The sequence below is a fragment of the Branchiostoma belcheri genome, unplaced genomic scaffold, assembly GCF_001625305.1.
Source record: "Branchiostoma belcheri isolate BF01 breed outbred unplaced genomic scaffold, Haploidv18h27 scaffold1, whole genome shotgun sequence".
Taxonomy (NCBI): Eukaryota; Metazoa; Chordata; class Leptocardii; order Amphioxiformes; family Branchiostomatidae; genus Branchiostoma; species Branchiostoma belcheri.
Window position 1 is genome coordinate 2,869,224 of NW_017802379.1, and position 23,656 is coordinate 2,892,879.

The 23,656-nt window shown below is 38.4% G+C and overlaps 1 protein-coding gene across 1 annotated transcript in view; it reads left to right on the forward strand.

Annotated features, from left to right (window-relative positions):
* Positions 1-1,202: 1,202 nt before the first annotated feature.
* Positions 1,203-23,656, forward strand: part of LOC109464726 (serine/threonine-protein kinase Chk2-like) — a 145,298-nt gene continuing 122,844 nt past the window's right edge. The window contains exons 1-11 of the mRNA XM_019761799.1: positions 1,203-1,607; positions 2,054-2,178; positions 2,520-2,667; positions 3,214-3,304; positions 3,492-3,600; positions 4,079-4,135; positions 4,591-4,655; positions 5,055-5,154; positions 5,618-5,656; positions 5,828-5,875; positions 6,400-6,563. Of these exons, the coding sequence (XP_019617358.1) occupies positions 1,409-1,607; positions 2,054-2,178; positions 2,520-2,667; positions 3,214-3,304; positions 3,492-3,600; positions 4,079-4,135; positions 4,591-4,655; positions 5,055-5,154; positions 5,618-5,656; positions 5,828-5,875; positions 6,400-6,563 (1,145 nt within the window). The 5' untranslated portion in view covers positions 1,203-1,408. The remainder of the gene's footprint in view (positions 1,608-2,053; positions 2,179-2,519; positions 2,668-3,213; positions 3,305-3,491; positions 3,601-4,078; positions 4,136-4,590; positions 4,656-5,054; positions 5,155-5,617; positions 5,657-5,827; positions 5,876-6,399; positions 6,564-23,656) is intronic.

A 23,656-nucleotide genomic window follows, 5' to 3' on the forward strand; every position in this document is an offset into this window, starting at 1 on the left:
GTGCCCTTGGCCAATTGGGAACCTGTTAAAAGCCTATGGCGTCTATACACAAGCGACATAGACGACTCAAAGTCAGGAGTTTAGGAAGCAAGCAGTGGAAGGCCTAGAGGCAATAATGAATAGACAGATGCATGCCCATGCCCTCGGAAGAACCTCCTACAAGGCTCATCAAAGGTCCACCTTTTATCTTTAGGTCCAAGATTTTTCCTATAAAAGATGTACTAATTCGTATCACAAGTGCGCCTGAAATTGTAGAAAAACTGCTCACTTTAAATTTGTCATTGAATAAAAAGTAATGTCTGATCTTTCCTTTGAAACTCTCTCAAAAACGTAGGAAATGCCATTTCAGAAGGTTCAATGTTCAAAATTTTCGGTGCGTTCCCCCTTGGGAAAGTTAAAATCGAAAAGTTATGCTGCAGTACTATAACAAGTCGCTATGGAGCCTAAAATCTACTTTTGAGGTCTCATCAAAGGGGTTTAAAATCTTGTATTTAACCTTCCTGGTCTCATGAAGACCTGACCTGACCAACTCGTCTTCAAGTCGTACTCATTTGTTTTGTGAGAAGCATGATACCAACAAAGTATCTGCTCAGTCTAAATTTCGCGGTAAAGGGATTGCAGACAAGCCAAATTTGGATATGGCAGTAACTATAACATATTATAGTAACCAAATTTGGCTTGTCTACAATGGCTAAGCATATCCGACGTGTCTCAAGAATAGACATAATTTTCTGAACCTGAAGCCAGACCACGCAAAGGCCGCCATCGCGGAGGAATTTTATCCCGTCTGAAACGAAGACGCATATGGACAGTAGAAAAAGAAATCAACAACTAACTTTATTGCCAAAAGAAAAGCAGTAAATTTTAGCGAAACAAAGGAACCAAAAGGAGAGGACCAAGGAGTTTAAACCTCCTGAGAGGAGGACCAATCATTTTTCCCGCGTCTTTACCACGGAATGTTTATGCCGCAAAACTGTTTCCTAGAAAATTCCTGCCTGTAAAAAACGTGTAACCATTGTCCCCTAAATTTATGTATGATAAATAATGTTACAAACACAATACAGGATCATCTTGTATCATTTGTCTCCTATAATCTTCTGTACATAGATTCACAATATGCGATTAAATCAGACTAATTATTGAGAAAATGATAACGGCACCAGATCAGGTTGTAACAGACACCTAAGTGAGTATTCTACAAATGTGGCTCCACTTCCGGGTTCACGCAGTGTTGCCCTCCCTCACGTCTTGGCATGCCAGCGTGACTGTTTCCCTCTTCCCCGTCTGTCCTCACGTTTCATGTCACAGACCGTCCACCAGGTAAACATCACACCTGCCCAGGCGGATCGATACTTTTACCTGATTGAACAAGCCTTTATTTGAGTAGGAGGAGTCGTTTTGTTTGAGCATGAGTGCCAAGGATCAAACCCAGCAACAACAACAACAGCCCGGCGGGTCTAGTAGCTACTCCTCGGGAGGGACGGGCACGAGTAGCATGGAGACTCTCGGCACGCAGGACGTCATCGACGGGGAACACTTCGAGGAGGAGGAGGCCGAGCCGCTGTGGGGCCGGCTGTTCCCTGTAGGCTCAGCGTTTACGTCGCTAGGTGAGATCTAGAGAGTGTTTTCTTGCTGCACGTGGGAAAAGGGGGAGGGGCGCTTACGTTGTGTGTCTTATAATTAGTATCATCGTTGCGTTGTAGTGGTTTGATAATCTTCAAGTAGATGTACGTTAGGGTTGCATTCTAGTATCGCAATGTTTTCCAATTGCTGTCTTTCTGATTGACAGCTATCAATCAATCCCAACTGTCAGAGAAGCGGGGCAGTTAGAAAACGTTAACGCTCTTCCACCCCAAACGTCTGCTTGGAGGTTATGGTTGTGATTAAAACAGCGTTGTTGTGTGTTTTTGTTTTCGTGGTCAGATGAATAATCATATGTATCTACTAGTATTTCTCATTGAAATTTACAAACAGATGTTTGTTTACAAACAAATGATACCCGTTGTATATTTTACTGATGTTTATTGATTGATTAACCCCTATTCCTGATCAGATTTAATTGAGGAGGAGTACAAATTTGGCCGAGACTCCAAGGCGAATTACAGTTTTGACTCTCCTGCTATCAAGAAGAGCATGTACTTCCAGGCTTACAGCAAGAATCACTTCAGAATCTACAGGGTGAGTCTTTAAAATTATGCTGTTTTCTGCTCTCTTTTTCAGTTGTTCACTCTGTATGTATCCATTTATAATTAAGATATTTGTTATTATTATTTTTACAAGATATTATTACAAGATATAACCAGTCACACTGTCACAGTCCTTAGGACGGGACATTAAGCCGTGGTCATTGTGCTTGGGAAAAAGAGCCAGGGGAATTTCCCCTTTACAATGAACCTTTAAATGTTGTACATAGTGTTCTTCTCTGTCACAACCAGTGGAAGATTAGCTCTTCAATGAGCTTAAACTGGTTCGAGATCACTTTCACTTTCACTTATCTTTAACAACTTGCTTCTGTCCAGGAGAAAGTGTCCGACACCTGCTATAACGTGTTCCTGGAGGATACCAGCTCTAACGGCACCTTTCTGAACGGGGACAAGGTCGGCAAACACAAGAAACAGCTGCTGAGGAACAATGATGAAATAGCTCTGGCCATGAAGAAAAACAAAGGTCAGTTATAGGACATGTAGAAGTGGAAGTGAATGAAATAACATCTGCTTATAATAAAAAAGTTCAGGTTAGTGCAGGTAAAATTGTGATAGGATATAGGATTTTCTTTTACACAGCCAGTATTGTTTCATACCTTACGTTTCGATGTCTATCAGACACCTTCCTCAGAGACCCCGAAACATAAGCAAGGTACTGAAGACAATACTGGTTGTGTAAAAGAAAATCCCTCTGTTCTATGCTTTACCAACCTGATGAAACTATTTTTGGAGGTAAAAATTGTGCTTTTCACATCTTACACATAATCTGTACTAACAGGTCCATGATATAGAATCACCCTTTGATACTAGGATGACATACAGACAGTAGTGACATTTTTTTGCAACAGCTGATAACAAGACTTGAAACAATGTTGTTAGGAACATTTTCAAAACAGAGAAAACTGGTTACTAAAACTTCACACCTACAATTTCACTGGGTATTAGAGTCTGACCCTGTTTGGATTTATACTGACTGTTGCCTCTAATTATCTTGATGTCTTCTTCCTAGCTTTTGTTTTTATGGACATGAACGCTAATGAAGATATGAGTCTACCAGAGGAGCTGAGACGAAAGTACACGCTGTCAAGATTTCTGGGGAAGTGAGCATTGAGTTGTCTTGTCTTAATGCTATTATAACAATAGAAATTAAGAAAATCCTATCCTCAGGTGGACATGATTAAGTTTAGGCAAAGTTCTTGATCGAAATAGCGTTGTTAAGTTTTGAAAATTGTGATTTATTATGAAATGTCTGGATAATAAATCTTGCACCCTTCTCCCCCCTTCCAGGGGAGCATGTGGAGAGGTCCGACTGGCTTTCACCAAAGGAACATGTCACAAGTTTGCTGTGAAGATTGTCAGCAAAAAGGTCTTCACTATGGGTGGCAGGAACCAGAGAGTGAGTAGAAAATGTAGTAATGATGTTGGTGATGTTGTGATTGTGTAAAATATATGGTTACATTATCTGCTCTTTCGATACAGATCAACAGGTATATTTACCTAGTAATTACATGTAAGGATTTTAATCTCAATTTATGCAATGCAAAAGCTAAACCTTGCAGCCTTAGAAGAGACACTATCTGCTGCTGTTCACTCCAAATTTCTCCATACAGTTTGAAGAGTACTAGTAAAGCTTACATCAACCAACTATACCTACAGAACTTGCTCATGTTAGAGAAACATAGAAGTTGTTTTGATTGATAAAAGAATCTTTACAATCACTTGGCATATCTTATACCAGTAGTATTCTAGACTAGAATTTGGAAAAATGATTCTTCAACAATACTGGACGTCCATTATTATATTAAATTTTTATTTTGATGTTGGATGGAGAAATGTTGTGATTCAGAGGGAATGATCTGTTTGCTTATCCCCAGGCCCTGGATCCAGAGAGAATCTTTGGAGAGGTGCAGATCATGAAGGCATTGAAACATGTGAGTCAATTCTTAAATTTAATTGGCTATACCTCAAGTGTATTTCGAGTCTATAAAAACATACATATATGAATGGTTTATTTCAATACCATTGTCACAAACATTGCGCATGTTACATAAAACATTGCGGTTTTATGTAACATGATTAAGACATACGTTATATGTGTACATATAAAATATGGAGTAAAAAGAGTTCCAAAAGTGTAGCTGCATATTTCATGTTTTTATTTCATCTTCATACATCAGCAGTAACGTTTGTTAAGTTGTCAGTCCAGAAACACTGAATGAGGCAAGGCAGCAAGGAAACATTAAAAGGGAGAGAATATACATTTTTGTAATTTTGAGTAAAAATACTCTTGGGTGGCTGTTACAATCTTTTTCATTTTCTTGTTGGATCAGCCCTTGGTGAAGATGATTTTGATACCTTTATTAACAAAATATATTCCTGTCTGCAGCCCTGTATTATCAAGATAGAAGATGTGATAGACACTGAGGATACCTTGTACATAGTATTGGAACTGTAAGTCTCCTTATGTACAATGATTGTGCTTCTATAGTTTAAGTGTACTTAGTATATTGAATTCTTAGTGATGACATGAGTGCTATGCATACACAGCCAGTTTTCAATGCTAGTAAGTTGTCATGTTTTTACAACTTACTGTAGCTATTTAAGGCTTCTTATCATTGTTCATGAAATTATGATGACATAGACTGTTTCAAACTCTAATAGTGACCATTTTGTGGGACTCAGAAAAAATATGTCAGAACTATGTTTATGTACCACACCAAGCCATTCCTAGATGTGCTATTCACCTTGTAAGGCTGATATGTGTTAAAACAATAGTATACTAGAATATTATAAGCAGATACAATGTCATGTGTAAAATTCGAGTGATTTTACTTTGTGACACTTGACCAGGGTTGAAGGTGGAGAGTTGTTTGACCGTGTGGTGTCGCTGGGCCGCTTCACTGAGCCAGTTGCCAAGCTGCTCTTCTACCAGATGTTGGTGGCAGTCAAGGTAACTAGTCTGGATTTATCATCATTTTCGAAACTGTTTGAAAATTTCTCCCTGTTTAGATCTGTTAAAAATAGAATCAAGAGGTGTTTAGAGTTAAAACTTCCTTGAAGTGTGACATCAACATTGGGTCAAAAGTATCCAGTGTTGATGTCACACTTCAAAGCAGTCACGTGACAGGTCTCATGCACTGGGTCAGTCTACTGATGAAGACCAGAGTTACTGGTCGAAAGCTCTAGGTGAGAGAACTTCTTTGTGTTGGATCAAAAGTTTTGACTTTAAACATGTAACTACCAACACAGATGAACTTTCATGAGAGAATCAACAGGTGTTTTAAAATAAAGGTTGCTTATGATGGCACTCTTTATAGAAATTACCTGATGTGGTATCAATGTCTCCTCCATGAATTCTATTATAAAGGTATAGAAACTCAAGTTAGATTGTTTTCTTTCCATTTTTTTTTCAGTATTTGCACGAGCAAGGAATCACACATAGAGACTTGAAGGTAAGTGCACTACTGCCCCCTTGCATATGTAGCTTAAACTGCAGCATTACACCTTAAATGTGTGCAGCTGACCTAAAGAATTCAAGCTTTCAACCATTTATAGTCAAAGCATTGTGGAGTCAGTTAACATTCACAAGGCTTTTGCAGATTCATTTTCTTCTTTCCTTGCAGCCAGAAAATGTGCTCCTTGGCTCTGATGACATGGAGACCATCATCAAGGTAAACCTTAGACCTCCAATAAGACTCGGTCCCATTTACAACTCTGCTAGTAAAACATTTTTATCTTACTGATATACTTTTAAGCACTCTGATAGATCCACCCCCAAAGAAAGATACATTTTGTACAGACTTTCCTTGCAAAGGTAGTGAAAGTCAAATAGGCACAGAATGTATTGCATGAAATTGTTACACTTTGAGTCTGCCTTTGCAGGTCTTCGTGTGCCTGCAGTTCTGTCATGTGTCAGTAGGTGTTCCTCTTGTCAAAATGTTGTTGGAACTTGCCCCTGATGCACAGACAAGTGTTCTCAGGTCTGGACAGGAAAAAAGTAATTATAAATGAAGAATGTGAGTAATTTTAATTTAAAATCACCAGGATAAAGATGACAAAATCAAAACTATCAGGTAATCAATAGAGATTCCTCAAAGAACATTACAGGTCTACATCATGAATCATAAATCAAAACTGAAAAGGATAAAAAAACATGCAAACAGCAGAATCATACAATGTAAATTTTGTTCATCAGGTGACAGATTTTGGTCTGTCCAAGTTTGTTGGGGAAAACTCCCTGATGAAGACCCTGTGCGGCACTCCGAGTTACCTGGCTCCAGAGGTGCTGAGAACTGCCGGGATGGGCGGCTACACCAAAGCTGTGGACTGCTGGAGCCTGGGGGTCATCCTATTTGTCTGGTAAGTGAACATCTAAACTGCCTTTTCTTTAGTACCGGTTTTATGTAGCACTGGTAAGTATAGTCATGATTGCCACCTAGCAGATTAGGACTGAAGTGCATCGATACTGTTGACTTGGGCAATTTTTATGACATTCTTTCAGCATTGAGATTTTCTTTATCAAATGTAGTCATCAACTCTTAAATCCCTTTTAATGAAGCAATTTCCATGCCATCATTTTCTCAATTATCATAAAATGATCAGCACCTGTCATTGCTATATGTAAAGACAGAAACCATGTCTGAAAGATAATTCAGCACTTGAAAATTATAGCAAAACTAAATCACAAATTATTTTCTTAACTCCTTTAGGTCCAAGTTCAGGAACCTGTACCTATAATAGTAAATGATAATAGGTTCATAGCCTTTCATCCAAGTTTGCATTGCCAACTGAGAAAATTACTGTGGGAGTACGATGCTCCTGGGACTGCACCCCAGCTTGTATTTGCATCTTGACAAATGAGAACACCGTCGTATCAACCCATCCAAGAAGCAAACACTAATCTCCGAGAAGACATAGGAGGCTTCTGCATGTACAATGCGAATGCTGCGATAAAAATGGATGATATGTGATGGCGTCCCACAATCTGCCTCGCCAGATATTCAGTTAGGTGATCTTTTGTAGAAGCAGGGTCAACACCCTAAGGGTGTCACGCGGCACGTAATCCGTTTATATCCCTAAGGCAAGCATTTGTTTCTGCCGTAAACATGGTTTAAATCATAGGATTGACCTTTCAGGGTGTTGTGCTCTTACCTTGTCAAAACAGCTTGGTGCGATGTACATTACTAATCAAGATTAACAGGTGATTATTTTTCGTTCATCAAACAAACACGTCATAGCGAAAAAGGCAGTATGTCTTGTCACTGTTATATGAAAAATTACACCTGAAATGTGTATCCTTAAGGATCTGTTTCAATTAAAGTTTTAATAAGTAAATACTAACCCAGGTGGATTCCTGCCACGCTCCAGTGTCCCTTTGCATTTGCAAATTGAATTTAAGATGTCAGAACTGGTAGGAGCTTCTCTCCCCTGTCAGTGGTACCTGCCTACAGCGCCCCTCCTCTTGATCCCAGGGTACCCTCTCAGCCTTGATCCCAGGGTACTCAACCAGCATACAAATTTTGGCTGACACCTCAGCTCAAGCAGCATCCTCACTGAACGTATTGATTTAGTTTTAGAATTATTTACTATTTTTAGATTCAATTACATTTTATTTATTTGTGTTTGTGTGTATGTGTGTGTACGTATGTGTAGGGATGGGGAGGAGGGTTGTGTGCATGTTTGAAAAGAAGAATGAAACAGAAAAAGTTCCAAAGGAATTTTGATAAGTGTATTTGATTCTTTCAGTTTATGCTGGTCAACAGAATTGCTTCATTTTTAAGTGAAATACTAATTTTTATCCTCAGGATTTCCTGATAGTTGAAACCAAACAACCCCACATAACCTTGATTAAATCATGATCCCACAATTCCTCTTCCTTTTTCCATCCTGTGTGCTGCATGTCTGATCTTAGCATGCCCCCCTCCCCCTCGTGCTGCCTATTTTCAGCACATTTTGGTAAATCCTGCAATTATTGTGATCACCCTCCATGTGAAGATAACAATTCGTTACGGGGAAACAGGGATGTGTTTCTTCTCTCACTTCTGAGATAATCTCCGGGCCTTATTACACACGACTGCCTCAGAAGTAATCCTCGAAATCTCCCCGGGTTTTTCCCGAACCAAATACTACAATTAGAGAATGTGCGTCGTGTAAAGTGCCTGTCTATCACCCGTAATCAGGACGTGCTGCAAGCTTTCGGAAAGACCCGGCCCAATCAGGGGCTCAGCGCGTTCCCCTGTAACCAGGGTCAACACTTGTCTGTCAGTGTGAAGTAGTGCGCCCACACCAGAATGGAACAGAAGGGAACTTCTGAATAGAAACTCAACAGGCTTTTTTCACATCCGTGGCTATTGCTTAATCATTAACTGTTGATAATTTGAGTTTGAAAATGGACAATTACAGTGAGTCCTAGCTAGCTATTAGATGGAGTGGACTATTACAGGTTTAATGTATCATAGAAAAATCTTTGTAGATTCAGACATGTTCAACAAACTGACAGGCACTTTCAGCACCAAAGAGAGGACCATTGGAAAGCACATGATATCTTCATACATTTGAAACTTATCTTTTCAGGGATAACATTCTACTCCCATCATGAATTTCCAGATGAAAGGTGCTCGGTTTGGCATGAATATACATGTAGTAATAAATGTGCTCTTGTAATATCGTCTAAGATTTTAACCCTTGTGAAACAGGAGTCTTATTTGCATTGGAAACTTGATAATTTGAGTTTCAAAATGGTCAGTTACAGTCACACTGTGAGTCCTATTAGACAGTCTGGACTATTACAGGTTTAACTGGAAAATCTTAGTAGATTTAAACATGTACAACAAACAGACAAGTATTTTCAGCACCAAGGAGAGTACCATTGCAAAGTAAATGATGTCTGACACTTTTGAAGGATTAACCTTCTACTCTCATCATAAAAGGTGCTTAGTTTGGAATGGGTATGCTAATATGTAAAATGTGTTCTTATAATCTTGCCTAAGTTTTTAACCCTTGTGAAACAGGAGTCGTATTTGCATTGGAGACAATGAATTCAGGAGCCTGTTGACTTTGTTTTATCATTAAAAGTACTGTTTTGCCTTCTTAAATTTGTCGTACTTGCAATTAAAAAGTGTATACTTCATATCAACCTTTTTTTTGCTGACAGAGATGGCTTTTTTTGTATCCAGGTTGTATTGGTTGTAAATGTAGGCCGCAGGGAGAAGTTGAAGGTGAAACTTTGAATATACACTAAGTGTCAATATTCAGCATGACTTTTATTCAACAGTGTCAGACTCCACGGCACCGTGATGTTATAGACCCTTTTGTAGGATACTACACAGGAAGTCCACAAAGACGTTGATTTGCAATTACGCTTCTACTCCAGACCCTTAGATCAGATAGGGCTAGTGGTTTTCCCAGAGGACACATACATGTAGCTGTAACAAGTTGGAATCTTATGATGATAAAGTTTCAGTCATATTTATGAAGAGTTTTAGACCAGCTTAAAGGAAAGTAAAGCCTGGAATGGGCTGCTTTGTCAAGGGATCATTGAATGCAAGTCCACAAATTCAGGGCTTTGTTCACAGCCTTTGCTCTGTTGTGTGATTGGTCAGGTTTTCTGAAGAAAAGATAGTAATGATAAATGTAATAGGCTTTTCAAAATTAAAATAAAATGACTGACAGACCCCTAGGTTTACCTGAGACTGAATAATAATATTATATAAAAGAAAAATGAAATCATATCACAGGTTTATGTAAGCCCTCATTTTGTTCATTATTCTTTTGCCTGAAGACAAAGCTTTCACACTCTGAACCCCTTCCCACTGTGCCTTCTGGGGATTCCTTGAATCCTTTGAATCTTAAAGTGTTCAAGGCCTTATCTTCACAATCCTTTTCAGAGGAGAGGATTTGTACTTGGAAAGATGACAGTCTATCATTGTGGATCTTCAGTCCCTATTATATAATAGAGAGGATGTTCAAGGGTTTAGATGTAGAGGTGTCATGAAAATAGGGAGACAGTGTAAGTCAATCTGATTTATTGCATCATACACTTTTTTAAAGCCTGACTGGAAGGAACACTGTAAAGTTTGATAGAGGATCGCTTCAAAGTTTGATACCAAGTGTTGTATCCAATCATTCTATCCATGCAGACAAGGTGTGAATTTCTTCTCTTTGTGACTGTATATATTCCACTCCCCTAAATATAGACAATTTTGCTATAATGACATGCATCTCTAAGGATTTCATATGAAGCAAGTAAGCATATGAAGAATGTATTTTGTTCATGACTTGAATTACTTGATTTTGAATTATGTCAAGTGCCAGTTCATGTGAATCAGCATAAATGATGTTACAAGAATGATATTCCCAGTGTTCACCACTGATGCACCAAGTATTCTGGTATTCTATATATTCTAATTATACCATGTTGCTGTATGAAGTTGATTAAAGTAGATTAAGATAACATTGCTAGAAATTGCAATTGCAAGGATTGATGTGCTTGCATGGCATCCTGACAACTTCCTGGTACTAATAACTGCCAAACTAGGAAGCCAGATACACAGATACTGATAGCATCTTTCATACATCCAAAAAGTTTACTTATTATTACAAAAATGAAATTACAAATAAGAGGTTCGATGATTATTTTTGCGTATTTAATGTGAGTGTAAGAAATTTGTGACAGTATGTAAATTATAGTTTATAGGATCGTAATACTTTTAAGAAGAAACAGTTCTTTGAAAGAACCCTTAGCTAATATTCACACTGGTTTCAGAAAAAAACATATTTTTATAGGCCAACAGTGCAAGATATTACCACGAATGTTGCTTTTCATTGCTTCCTTTAAATTCATAAAATACCATGCCTGGAGTTTCAGAGTTTTTTATGTTTTACCCGGAACTTTAGTTTATTCTACATGAAATTGTGGATTGTAGGCAGGGATTTTGCTTCATGACAGATGTAAGTACTTTTCCACAGTTCCTTTCTGTATTATCATCTGAGACGGATACTTAAACTGTCTTATCATGTCTCCCAGACATTCCTATGGGCATGTTAAGGGTCGTTCCATGGGGTGTGACGATCAAGAAGAGAATTAATACCTAAGGTAGCGTAACAAGATCTGTTAAAGCGCCGGGGGTTCTCAGCCATCACAGCTTCAAACAACATTTCACAGGGTTCGGTTTATGTTCCGTTGTAAAAGTAACATTCTGAATAGATTTTTCACTCAGGAAGAATGACTTTTAAGATAAATCAGTGCATAGCTGCTGGGTAGCTGTAAAGGTTGGTGCCAGATTGTATTGTAAATTCGTGTGATACAGTATTCTGTTGTATGTTTATGGTACCAAACAGTTTTAAAGTCCTGATCTTAGTCTGGCAATCAATGGGGATTGTTGTTGTGAATTGGTAGGTTAGAATACAGAAAGGTTTAGACGCACTCAGTGAAGACACTTAATTCACAAAGAATATTCTTCAATCACAGGAATTCTTTGTTGCAAGTGTGTGAATTTTTTTTTCAAACATTGTCCAGGTATGGTAGGTCACAACACGCCCCCCCCCCCACACACACAGGTCTTACTATTTACTGGTTGACTTGCCAGTAAACTGGGATGGGCTCATTCATATATCATTTCCATCACGTTAAGTGTACCAACAGAGCTCAGTAGTGCAAAGTATTGCCAGAAGATTTGTCCTTATCACAAGGTTGGTAATATTTCTAATCCTCCAGAACACAATATGTATCCACCCAAAGGAGAGGAAACATTATAAAGAGCTATTACCTCTATCTTCAAGAGATACACTGTACCACCACAGCCATTGAGAACTGTCTTATCACCATTTCCAGACAGTGTTTGGGGCGTGTTTGTGGGCTGTCTTCTGGGATTGAATGATCAACAAGAGAGAGGGATGATATTAAGTCTTCACAGTGATACCGAGAAATTGGGTGGAATGTAAATGGATGATATTTATCACCATTCTTTAGCTTATCGCTTCAAAGAATCTGATTCTGAAAAAAAGCAATAATTGCGAAATGTTTGTAGGTATTACACAATATCCACACCCACCAAATGCTTTCAGTTTTGTGATCTAGAAATAAACATTGACAGCAGGGATCTACATTGTTTTGTGTACTTCAGTCATTAAAACATTACTAACGCATTGCAACCTGGGATTCCGAAGTAATATTTGGGTGGGGTCATATTGTAAAATGCCAGAACATACAATAAGAGGAGGTCCTGGAATAGATTTTTGCTTCGATTGATATACGTCAAAATGATTTTTTTTCACATAAGTCATCGTCTATGGTAAGTACGCGTACTAAATAAATGTTGCCAGAAAGAATGTGGGCTAGCTGAAGATAAAATGCCAGGATGTCTTTCTCTTTATCAGAAGTGTTTTAGTACTCAACATAAAAGGATGGCTGTCATTGGGAAATTGTAATCATAGTTTTATGTCAGTTCATCATAAAACTCCTACTGTAACCGTACTGCTTTCAAGGCCATACGTTTATTAGAAATGTGATGAGTGAATGCATCAGTAAATCTGAAATCATGAAATCATGACAAGAGTCAGCTGCTATGTTATGGAAGAGTGACAAAGAATACAATTGCAACCATGTATAACATTACTCGCAAGGGCACATCCAATTTTGTAAATTTCAATGTAAATTTGCATTTTTCTTTCAAGTCAGAGTAATAAAGAAGAGTCTGTGCATAAAAATGACTGTCACAGTAGATTGCAAAAAATAATTGTGATGGTGTTCTATTTGTGAATTTCACGGTCTTCTTGCGCTGTCTTCCATTGGATTACTGTGCAAAGTAAGACTATCATGCATGAACACCTTGTTTCCCCCCTATTGCAAAATTAAGTCCCTATAAACCTAAAAAGAATTTACAGTAACTAGTGTTTACGGACTGAGATAACATACAGTTCCAGAGACCCGGACATAACAACAAGCTAGACCACATGCGTACAGGGACTTCCAGTAATGGTGCTTTCAAGTCATTAATCAGACACTGGATGAAAGCTGTCTGACTGGAAGCGCATGGGATAAGTTGTAGGATGCTGTGGTAACAATCCTCACAACTGAAAAATAATAGCCTTGTCTTTCAGATTTGGGACAATTACTTCCCTTTCCTTGCTAATATAATGTTGTATACAGATTTAGACTGTGCAGATTTGGTATGGACTACCATGAAATCCCTTTCCTTGGTAGTATATAATAATATAATAATTGTATGATTTATTATATGATAATATTGTATATTACAGTGCTTCAAGGCCATCAATGAGAAATGGTGTTGAAATGTTGTAAAAAATATGTACTAACCATCTATCACTAATAGTTAGCATATATATCTTATATAGATTCCTGTCATGCCATACACCCATAAAAAAGATATTCGAGCAACCCAGGCGATTTAATTGATACTTTGCCCCTCGAGTATTTTTGAAAATAAAGCTAAGAAGATTAAGCAAACATCAGATTGATATCATTTAATCCCCCTATCAGGTGTGGAACCTGGTAATTGCATTTGAAGCTTACTTGTGGATTTAATCCCCATGTAAATGTCAAAGGCCACACAGTTAATCTCCCTTAGCCCGCAATTAGATTAAGAGCTTTGCAAGCTTTTATTGTTGTCCTAGTGTTGACATTGGATAAAGCAATCAAGTTCAAAATTCTTTTAGGGGTATTCTACTTTTTGAAAATAGGTAATGATTTCCTTCCATGAGGAAATCTAAGAAATGGCTTTCATGATTGAAGGATAGATCATCTGCTCATTAATGTTAGTCAAGAATGACTTGCATCAGGCTTGGCTAGTGTAGTTCCCACTGCTTTACTCCAGCCACTTTAAACAATCTCTGCAATGCATGAGTGGGCTTAGAGTAAGAAACATGCCCTCAGAGACACTTTCTCTGCGGTAAAAGACATGCTTTTAGTTGGCCATTCCAGAGGCATTTGAGAAATGGGTGGTAAAAGTGGGGGCCTTGGTGATTGATAGGGTAGAAAATGTGTGAGCACTCTCTGTGCAGGGTGTAACTGCCAGCCCATTTCAGCATGGATGCTCTCACTTGCATTCTGATTGACGCTGCTTGCCTCGGGAGACCTCGATCTTGGAGCCCTTTCATTTCAGTCCTCGCTCGTCTGTAGAAGTAATCTTTCTGATCCCAGCTACTTTCTGTCTGGTCTAATTAGAGTCTTGTTGCATAGATCAGATGTTGTACTAATGCCAAAGAAATTGTAGTTTTTGACCTTCCCCTTCTGTGAAAAAATTGCCTTTTGGGAACTATTTTAAAATCTGAAAAAAAAAACCTGAAAAGAATCTGGCAATTTCCATAGTTCCATACAAATTCCAGGTTTTGATAGTCTTTTTCTGAATTTTTTTTTTGGGGGGGTGGGAGGTGTGGGTTTTTTGAAGATAGTTTTGAAAAGTAAAAGAAAATTACCCGAAAACTCCTCAAGGAAGTTTAGGCAAGTAAGGGTGATTTGGCAGATGGACAGTGTTATTCCCGGTCGTAGTTATGCACGCAGCATGGGAAGATTTGGGAGGTAATGTCTCGGAACATCTTCCTCTAGATGACGGAGCAGTGTAGATCTAACCTATATCTCAACCATGAAGGGGAATGCTCAGAGATTCCCAGCAAATTGCAAGCATTATTCCCTGACCCATTCGTGGGAGCAAATCAATAGGGTATATTATGGAAGTTGAGGGTCTAATTTGTGAATCCCCACACCCTATTCTGCTCACAGTCCATTGCAGCCAATGGTTGCCCATTACAGACTATATCACACCAGGGTGTATTGACCCTGTCCTCGGTGCTGAACATAAAGGCATTGTGCCTTGTCATCTCGACGCATAACTGGTAAAAAGTATTGGCTTAACCTATTGTATACGGAAAAAAACTGTGGGTCCGACATTTTGCTGGACGCACCTTATCGGAGCGCGGGGCAAAGTCATTCCTGAATGTCATTAAGCCGGCACATCATATTGAGCCATACACAATATTCTTGACATAGATCTTCTGCCATGTCATTTTATGGATCCAAACACGGGGCAGTCAGCTCTCTTGGGTGCACTTGGAGGGCACCATTTTTCATGGCTGCCACCGTAACTCAACTATTTGTGTTGGCTGAACAATACTGCAAACAAGCCGTGACAGCCGGTCATTTTATGGGTGGCAGGGAATTGGCAGTGCAGTCGGTGCCGGTTGATTGAGCCACTGACCACTGCTCGCTTGACCGCCAGGTTCGTTAAGGATATAACCTCATGAGAGTGTACTAAAATCATACCATGTACAACAGCAACTCAGTAGTTCACTGGCTTGGTCATTTTATTTCATCACATTTTTCTTCAGTTTTCCATCAAAAATGTTTTTCAGCAATTTCCTTCTGTAACAAAAGAGCAAGATTCTGTGAACAGTGATCAAAGATAGAAAAAAGACCATAAATTTCTTTAAAGAAAACAAAATCATGGCAGATTGAAAATAAAGGTGCAACTCATGTTATGTATCCTGGCTTCTTACCTTTAAAAAAAATATTAAAGTCAGTCCTTATGCTTAACTATCCCTAGTCTAAACTTCATTTGTGGATTGGTTTCAAAATTTTTTAATCTAAGCATACAAGTATTAATAAAAAAGATGTATTTGAGTATGTTTTATATATACTAAATGTCAATAACCTTGCTCTACTTTGCCCATTTTCCCCAGCGTACTGCATGCAACATATGTCAAACAGCAATGGCACTTATGCTGCACCCTGCAGGAGCTGATAACAAAACTTTGTCTTGAGGCAGATGACCTCGTCCTAATCCCTAGAGAACTTTCCCCCAAACCACCGTGGATATTGCCTCGTCTTACGAACTCCTGAGCGCCGTCCAGAAAATCCCATCTAACTCCATAATTTGTCCCGTAGTCTTGACGTCAATGGCCGTTTATCTAGCGTACGCCGTTGAAGCAGCAATGAAGACGCATCGTGCTGGCCACTAATGGCCTCTTGTTTTGGCTATCTTGTGGTGCACATTTGAATTTATAGCAGCCATTGAAGAAGTAATGACCGTTCTAGTTCTGGGGAGATCTCAGTGCAAATGAGTGTAGTGACCATGGATATCTGGACCTTCCATCTTTTGAACCCCTCACGGCTATGTTTCCTGACCAGCAGGCTGTCAATCACCTAGTTGATTGTTGTACAAAAATAGCCAAAGTTTGCTTATGATGCTGACATGGGCCAGGGCTATATTCCTCTATAGCATGATGTAGCATTGACTACCAATGAACTTTTCTGTGTTTTTTTTTCTTCAAAAGTTAAAAAGTGACATGAATCATGATTTAGTATAGAAGTGCAGTTGGACAATGTTCAAGCACAAAGATGTTCTATTTAGATGGATATCGTGCCTTAAAGAAAAAGTTCAAGGCTGAAAGCATCTGTAGATGTTAGTAGGAAGCCTATGGATCAGGCTACATGTACATTTGTCTAGATTCCACCATTTTGAACTGGGAAAGTTCTGTCCCAACATGACACCTACATGTAACTTCTTTGTAGTCATCAAAGAATGCACACATTTTGAAACCAACGGCAACCTTCACTGAATCACTACATTTCAATTGATCAAAGTCACTTAGAAAGCTTGTTATTGACAAAATTTTCCTCACTCTATTGAGTGGTAGGAGGAAAAAACGGCTCTTCTGTCCAATAATCAGGAATGATGTATGAGTCTGGATTTACTAAAGCTACTTGTATCCGGTAACGTCCGTTAACAGTGACGCACAAACTGAAGCCTTCTGAGTGTCTAATACACAATGAAGGATTTCAGAGTAGTGCTGCACTTAGCAAAGATGAGAGGCATTATTGGGAGACCTTGACACCAACAAAAACGAACCTTTGGTGTTATTCTGCGGTCTTTGTCACTTGGTTTCTTGTGGATTGAATGTTGTACAAATCTTCCGGAAAGTTTCATAGAGCTGTGGTAGGAAACTGATCAAAACAGTTCGATCTTTAGTACATGCTACAGGAAGTAGTACAAATATGATAGACTAAGAAGTTTTTTTTTTCAAAACTTAGACATATTTTTCGAGGGGTTGGTTTCACAAAATTTCGCATCAAATGGTGTTGTTAGTGATTTAAATGTAATCACTTATTTTTAGTCAACAACTTTCAGGATATTTTTATACATCTTCTATCTCACGACAAACAGGGAAGTGAGTTGATAGTGCCCACTTATCTGACAGGTTGGAATTATCCTCATCATTATCTGCAGGCAGCGACAGGTAGCTTGGGAAATTTATGTGCCTTCCCTAACCTTTGCCTGCTGCATTTTCTAAATTCCTCTCCCCCAAATCTCCTGGCATTATGGTCTGAATTTGTGACCATCTGGCTGCCCATATACCATAACCACATGATGTCTCTGTCTGCCACCATGTCTGGGAGTTTCTCAGAGCTTAATGCGGGGCATTTTACGTGGTTATGTCTGCATCTTGATTATGTATTTTATCATGTCAGCTACATTTTTTACATGGCTAACAATTGGGGTACTTCTATCATTAGTTTTCTCCCCACAAGTGCCATTGCAAAATTCCAGCTGAGGTCAATGCACTTTGTGATGGAAGATTTTTCCAATCTTTTTTTAAAAGGATGGTAAATTTCATCATTGATTTTTTACAATGGGAAACTTTTCTTCACAAGCTTGAAGGTATATGTTGTTGGAAATCATGGAGAGGCTGTAAGGTTCACTGAATGCACATAAATCTGTCAACACAAATGATGGCCGGATGGTTTACCAGCCATGCTTTTCGACCGCAGGGTCTTAGGTACAAATCCCACTCTCCATGATACTAGTTCACTGTCAAGAGCTTTCCTCTCACTAGTATATATCTAACAGATATATGACTTCTGCAGCCTGGGTGCATTCAAGCTTAATCTAGAACAATGTAAAGGGTTTGATCAGACCACAAACTTGTAAGCTCTAACTTCACCTACTAGTAGATGAGTTTAAGTGCAATATTGCAAAACAAATCTTTTGATCCATTGCATATTGTTTGTAGGGTTTTAGATGCAGGCATGCTATGATTCATGATTTTTCGTCTTTTTTTTTCTTACGGCATACATGTGTATAGAGCAATGCATGCCTTGCTGCCATAGGCAACTCGTAAATATGAAGCACATTGTCAACATGATTGAGACAGCCCACTTTTGACAGAGAGCTTAGAATTTAAATTTGAATCTTTATGACTGGATCAATAATTTTGTTGGACATAAAAACTACAATGATGATTATGGTGGTAAACCACTAAGAGCAGTTGGTCATTTATCACATTAAGTCATGGGCAGTGGTTCTTACATAATAGACAGACTCCCTGGAGTTCTTCTTTACCTTCAGGCCACAGCAACATAATTTCTTGGTTCACATTTCATTTGCTTCTAATCAAAAAGGATTTTGACTTTGCAGCTCCATTGATAGCATTTGGGTCCATCACAGGAGACCTGTTTGATTTATGGAAATTTTATTCCCAACACACCTCTTTACTTTCCTGCAAAGATTAGGGAACTCAGAAAATATAGTACGCAGGTTAAAATATCCATGTCTAGAATTATTTTAAAAAAAAAATTGTCTGCTGTTTCCATTTCCTATAGTTTTATTACTTCAATTGAAATCTCTTCCCTTTTTAGTTCATTTCCTGTTCCAAACACTCCAGGGAGAACTCCAGTAATGTATATGATATACAGGATCCTTTTTCTCATGCAGATACCATTAGAGATAATTGCTAAATACGTCAGCAACTGCACTTGGATTTAGCATTAACCACAAGATGAAATGACGTGCTGCTCCCAAGAGAAAGATCCCTCCAAAACTGTAAGAGCAAAGAGTGCCAGAAATGAAGATGAAGTAGTTTCAATCATAGGGAGGATGTTGTTAAGTTTTTGATTCATGTGTGCTGAACAGTGTTCTATATGTGAAAGTCAAGGACTTGAGTTTGTTTTGTCAGAAAGCTCTGGTTAATGAGAATTTGGTGTCATAATTGATTGTTGTTTGTAACATGGATTTCTGTGCATCTGGGGATAGACAGTTGCAGATGGCAAACACCTGCCATTGCAGCTGTTCAGGTGGCAAAAAGAGCCAAGTTCAGATAACTATCTGGTATTATGTATCATAGATTCTCTCTCCTAATGAACTATGAATTATGTAAATTTGTAATGGTCTACCTGCCCAATGGTGTAAGAAAACTTTAAGTATGGTAGTAAAAATAAGGGAACAGAGTCCTTCTAGTGCTAATAAGCTATTAACTCTTTCCCGATCTAATTTTATCACTTTGCCTGGAACAGTCTGTCTTGTCTTCTCCAGATTGTACATTTTCATCATTAATCATTAGAAATGTAAAGAACACTGCCCTTGTTTCTCATTCTTACCAATTTGTTTTTGTTATAAGATTCCAGCCTTTGGGATTCAAATGTGCCTGTAAATCTTTACAAAGTTAACACTAAGGTTCTTGACCATCTGAAAATCATTCTCTCTCCATATAGTCTCTCTTCATATATTTTTCCATTTTCATTGGCAATTTGGGCCATCAAATGTGTGGTAGATGGCCACGACAGTCTGACTTGGGTGAGTGATATTGATGTCAAAAGCACCCTTAGAACAGAAATTACTGATGAGAGATAACACTACCCCCACCCCGAGGGAATATTGAACTAAGGGCCGAAATTCCCCATGACGGGTGGCGTTCAACTGACGAACCCACTGGTGAGGCATACCACTACCATCATACAAGGTGTGTTTTTTTAAACTTAACAGAGTCTGACGTGGTAATTGTAATGTTTATGACACAAAATACACTGCCGCTCCTGTCAAACATGCCTTTTTTCACACAAAAAAGTTTATTTACAGTGAGTGCTGACGCTCTTTGTGGATTCCGTAGGTGTAAAATGTAAAGGGTGATTACAGGGTCTAAGCTGATGTGCTCCCTTGATGGCCCTGTTTGAAAGTGGATGCCATACTGGCCAGATGGCGGCAGTAATCCCTGACATGGATCCAAAGGATTAGACACTGATACACAAGAGGGATCTATTGAAAGATCAAAATGGTGGCCAGGGGGATGAGATGATAGAGATATCAAACACTATTAGATCAAAGCGTTTAGTACAATGATGTGAAGGAATTTCGCCAAACAACCTTAATGTAACATTTGGACCCAATTTTTAACATTACTGTAAGTTGCAGTAATGAATATTATTGCTGCTGAACTTAATATTGCAGCAGGAGGGGAAAAGTGGTATTTTGCGCTATTTCGTAGTTAATCGTCAAAACAATTCTGTTGAATTTCCTGTCATTTTTGTATATGTATTATTTTTTAGAGTAGTACTAATTTTGAATGTTTTGTAGTATGGGACACATTTTTAACAATCTTAATATTCGATATAAAATGCCACGCCCATCGAAGGTGTTATCCTTTGCAAGGGTTGCTGGGATAGTGGTCACAATTAACAAATGCATCAATTTGCGGGAGTATGGGGTTTGACTAATTGGATCCCCGGGAGTAACAGTTCCTGCCACGGGAAGTATTAACCCCCTCCGTTTGATGGACAGCGGTATTGCACTTACAATCAATCATAATCAAGCCGATGACATCTCGTCGGGCCAGGCAAGCAGCACTTAGCCAAGAATGGATGACATCATTTCCTACATTTTTCACACCTCTACAACATTGGAGAGATGGATGGGAATATGTTTGACAGTGTAGTAAATACTCCTTGCTGTTTGTATTATCTATAATCATAATATAATACATGACACACAAGTCCTGTTCTGATTTGTCGTTTCTGATAATGATTTATCAAAATGAAAAGAACTTGACATGTAGTAGCTTTTATCTTAATTTTACACATTCTAGACAAATGTTTTCATACCATTATGCAAAAGAGGAAACTATTTTAGATGTGGTTACCGTAGTAGGTTATTCTGAAACATTATTTGACATGTATGGATCTCTTGGATGAGCTATCAGCTGCTGGTGCATATGTGACATTTTCACTCTGAAAAAACTTATGACTGGGATAAACTACATGTTATGACTGAGGCATTTCTGTGCTTTACTTCAGCACATCTGAGAAGAAAGATAGGAAGTATTGTACTCCCGTGGGAGACAGCTGGTGTTGTGCCAAGGATTCAAGCTTTTCTTTTCAACGTGAAGGAAGAGAGCAGCTTACTGTTGTACCTGGCACGTTTCCAAAATTTTCATGAGTTACAAAGAATGATGTTCAAAAAGGGCCATGTATACATGTAGGTGTGGCTACAAGCACTATAAATGATATGAATCATGTTTGGTTTATTATGTCTCAATGGTTTAATGTTGATTACATGCAGCCATCGTAAATTGATTCTGAGCATATTTAGCCATTGTTATAATTGAATGCAAAGCGGTTTTGGGTGTCCAAATGGAGGTGCTGGATGGTTGAGTTTGATGGAAGATACCCCCACGCCACATTAAGATCAATAGGATTCGGGTATTCTGACAAGGATAGATTACAGAGGATTTACACCTAATTCCAGAAACTTGTACTGAGGAGATGGGTGACCATATGGCCTAATTCCACTGCCAAATAGGCTGCACACTGATTCCAGAAAAAAAGATTCCATCGATAATGACCAGGGTCTCTTTTTTGTTTCATGTTAAATGTCTCTTCTTGGTTCTTTTACAAAACTTGTATTTGATTTATTATTTTGTACAATCCAGTCATGAATAAAGTTTTGGTCTTTAACTCTTATTGGTGTAACCATGCAGCTTTAAAATGTTTTTTGAAATAAATTCATTTTTCACTTTAGAAAATAACATTCAATCTCTTCTCAACTTCTTCAAAATCAAGCTATTACAGACAATGTAGAGCAGAGATACTGTTACTCTGGAGAGATCTACATGATTTTGGATTTACAAGGAGATATTTGTTTGTTGGAGAATCAATTAAATTTCAAAAAAGATCTGACTTCCAAGTCTTTGGTGCTAAGAATACATTAGAGACATGCTATGCACATCTTACTTTCTGAACGTATCAGAGGGCGTAACATTGAAAATTGATTCTGCTGCTTACATTTCCTGTCAAGTTAATGTTTCTCCTCGTACACCTTTCTTGCGACATCCATCATAAAAATGTCATCAGCCCTTTAAAAGTTCATGCTGATAAAGGCATCCGTGCTGCCCACACACGGTTTCTCCCCCACCCATTATCTGAGAAATCCACCCACTGTGCTTCGTAAAGCTTTCACAGCTTCTGCTGCCCACGTAGAGTGGGATGACATGCCACTTACAGGGCATTATTGTCTCTTCACCACTAGAGCTTCCTGTAGTTGTTGATATACCCAAGGATTAAAAGCTGAAATCTATCCTACACCTTACAGTATAGGTCAGTGTCTATCCTACATGTATATCCCTTGGGCCACACAAATGTAGTTGTGTAAGCAGCAAGTTGCTAGTCCACTGGTAATCATACCATTGAGAATAAGTTGGCAAAATTAAATATTGACACTTGTTGGCAACTAAGGCCACACCAATTTAATTTGTTGGTTCTCGGATTTTTTCAGAAAAAATATGAAGCGACAGGGCGAAAAAAAATAAAAATAAAAACAGGTCTAGGCATCCTATTATAGGCTTAAATGCTACAAAATGAGCCATGAAGTCAACACAAAAGGCTGGGTTAAAATTCAAACATTGAATTTTGAACTTTTAATCAAACCACTGCAATGATAGATGGGAAAACTGTAACAACTAGGAAGAAAAGGACGTTCCTCAACTGTTGGGGGCAAAACATGAGCATTTTTCAGTTGATTCAGGACCAGAATCAAATTTTTTTTTTTTTGCAAATCAGAAAAAAACGAAGAGGCGAATCCGAGAACCAACAAATTAAATTGGTGTGGCCTAAAGAAGAATAAAATGACTCAATATAGCATGATAGTATAATAGTAATATTGCATCTGAGCTTCATAAGTATTTAGTACATACTCCACTGTTAATTTAAGACTAAATGAGTGTTGTCTGAAAACAGTACAATTTTCTATGCACCATTGTTGCTGCCTAGTATATATCTGTACAACAGATTGCAATGCAAAATGTAAAAGAAAGGATGACCTAAGTGACTGTATCAATACCTGTTATTGATGAAGTTATTGATGCAATCACAAAAATTGTTACCAGCTCAAATGTGATGGATAAAGATCACCCTCTGCAGACAAATGTGATAACTGAGCTAAATCTGCACTCAATTTGATTTTTCAGTATACCCCAGGATGGCTGCCAATAAAAAAAGTTTGAAATCTGCATTCTGGAGGCCCATCCAATATTCCGGCGGCAGAAAAAAGCATGGACAATCAAGAAAAATGGATGGCGCCTGGTGATCATGGTATTGAAATGGCAGCACAAAAGTGAACATATATCAACATATGTCAGCTAGCCAATACCATTTCCTGACCCCACAAATTTTG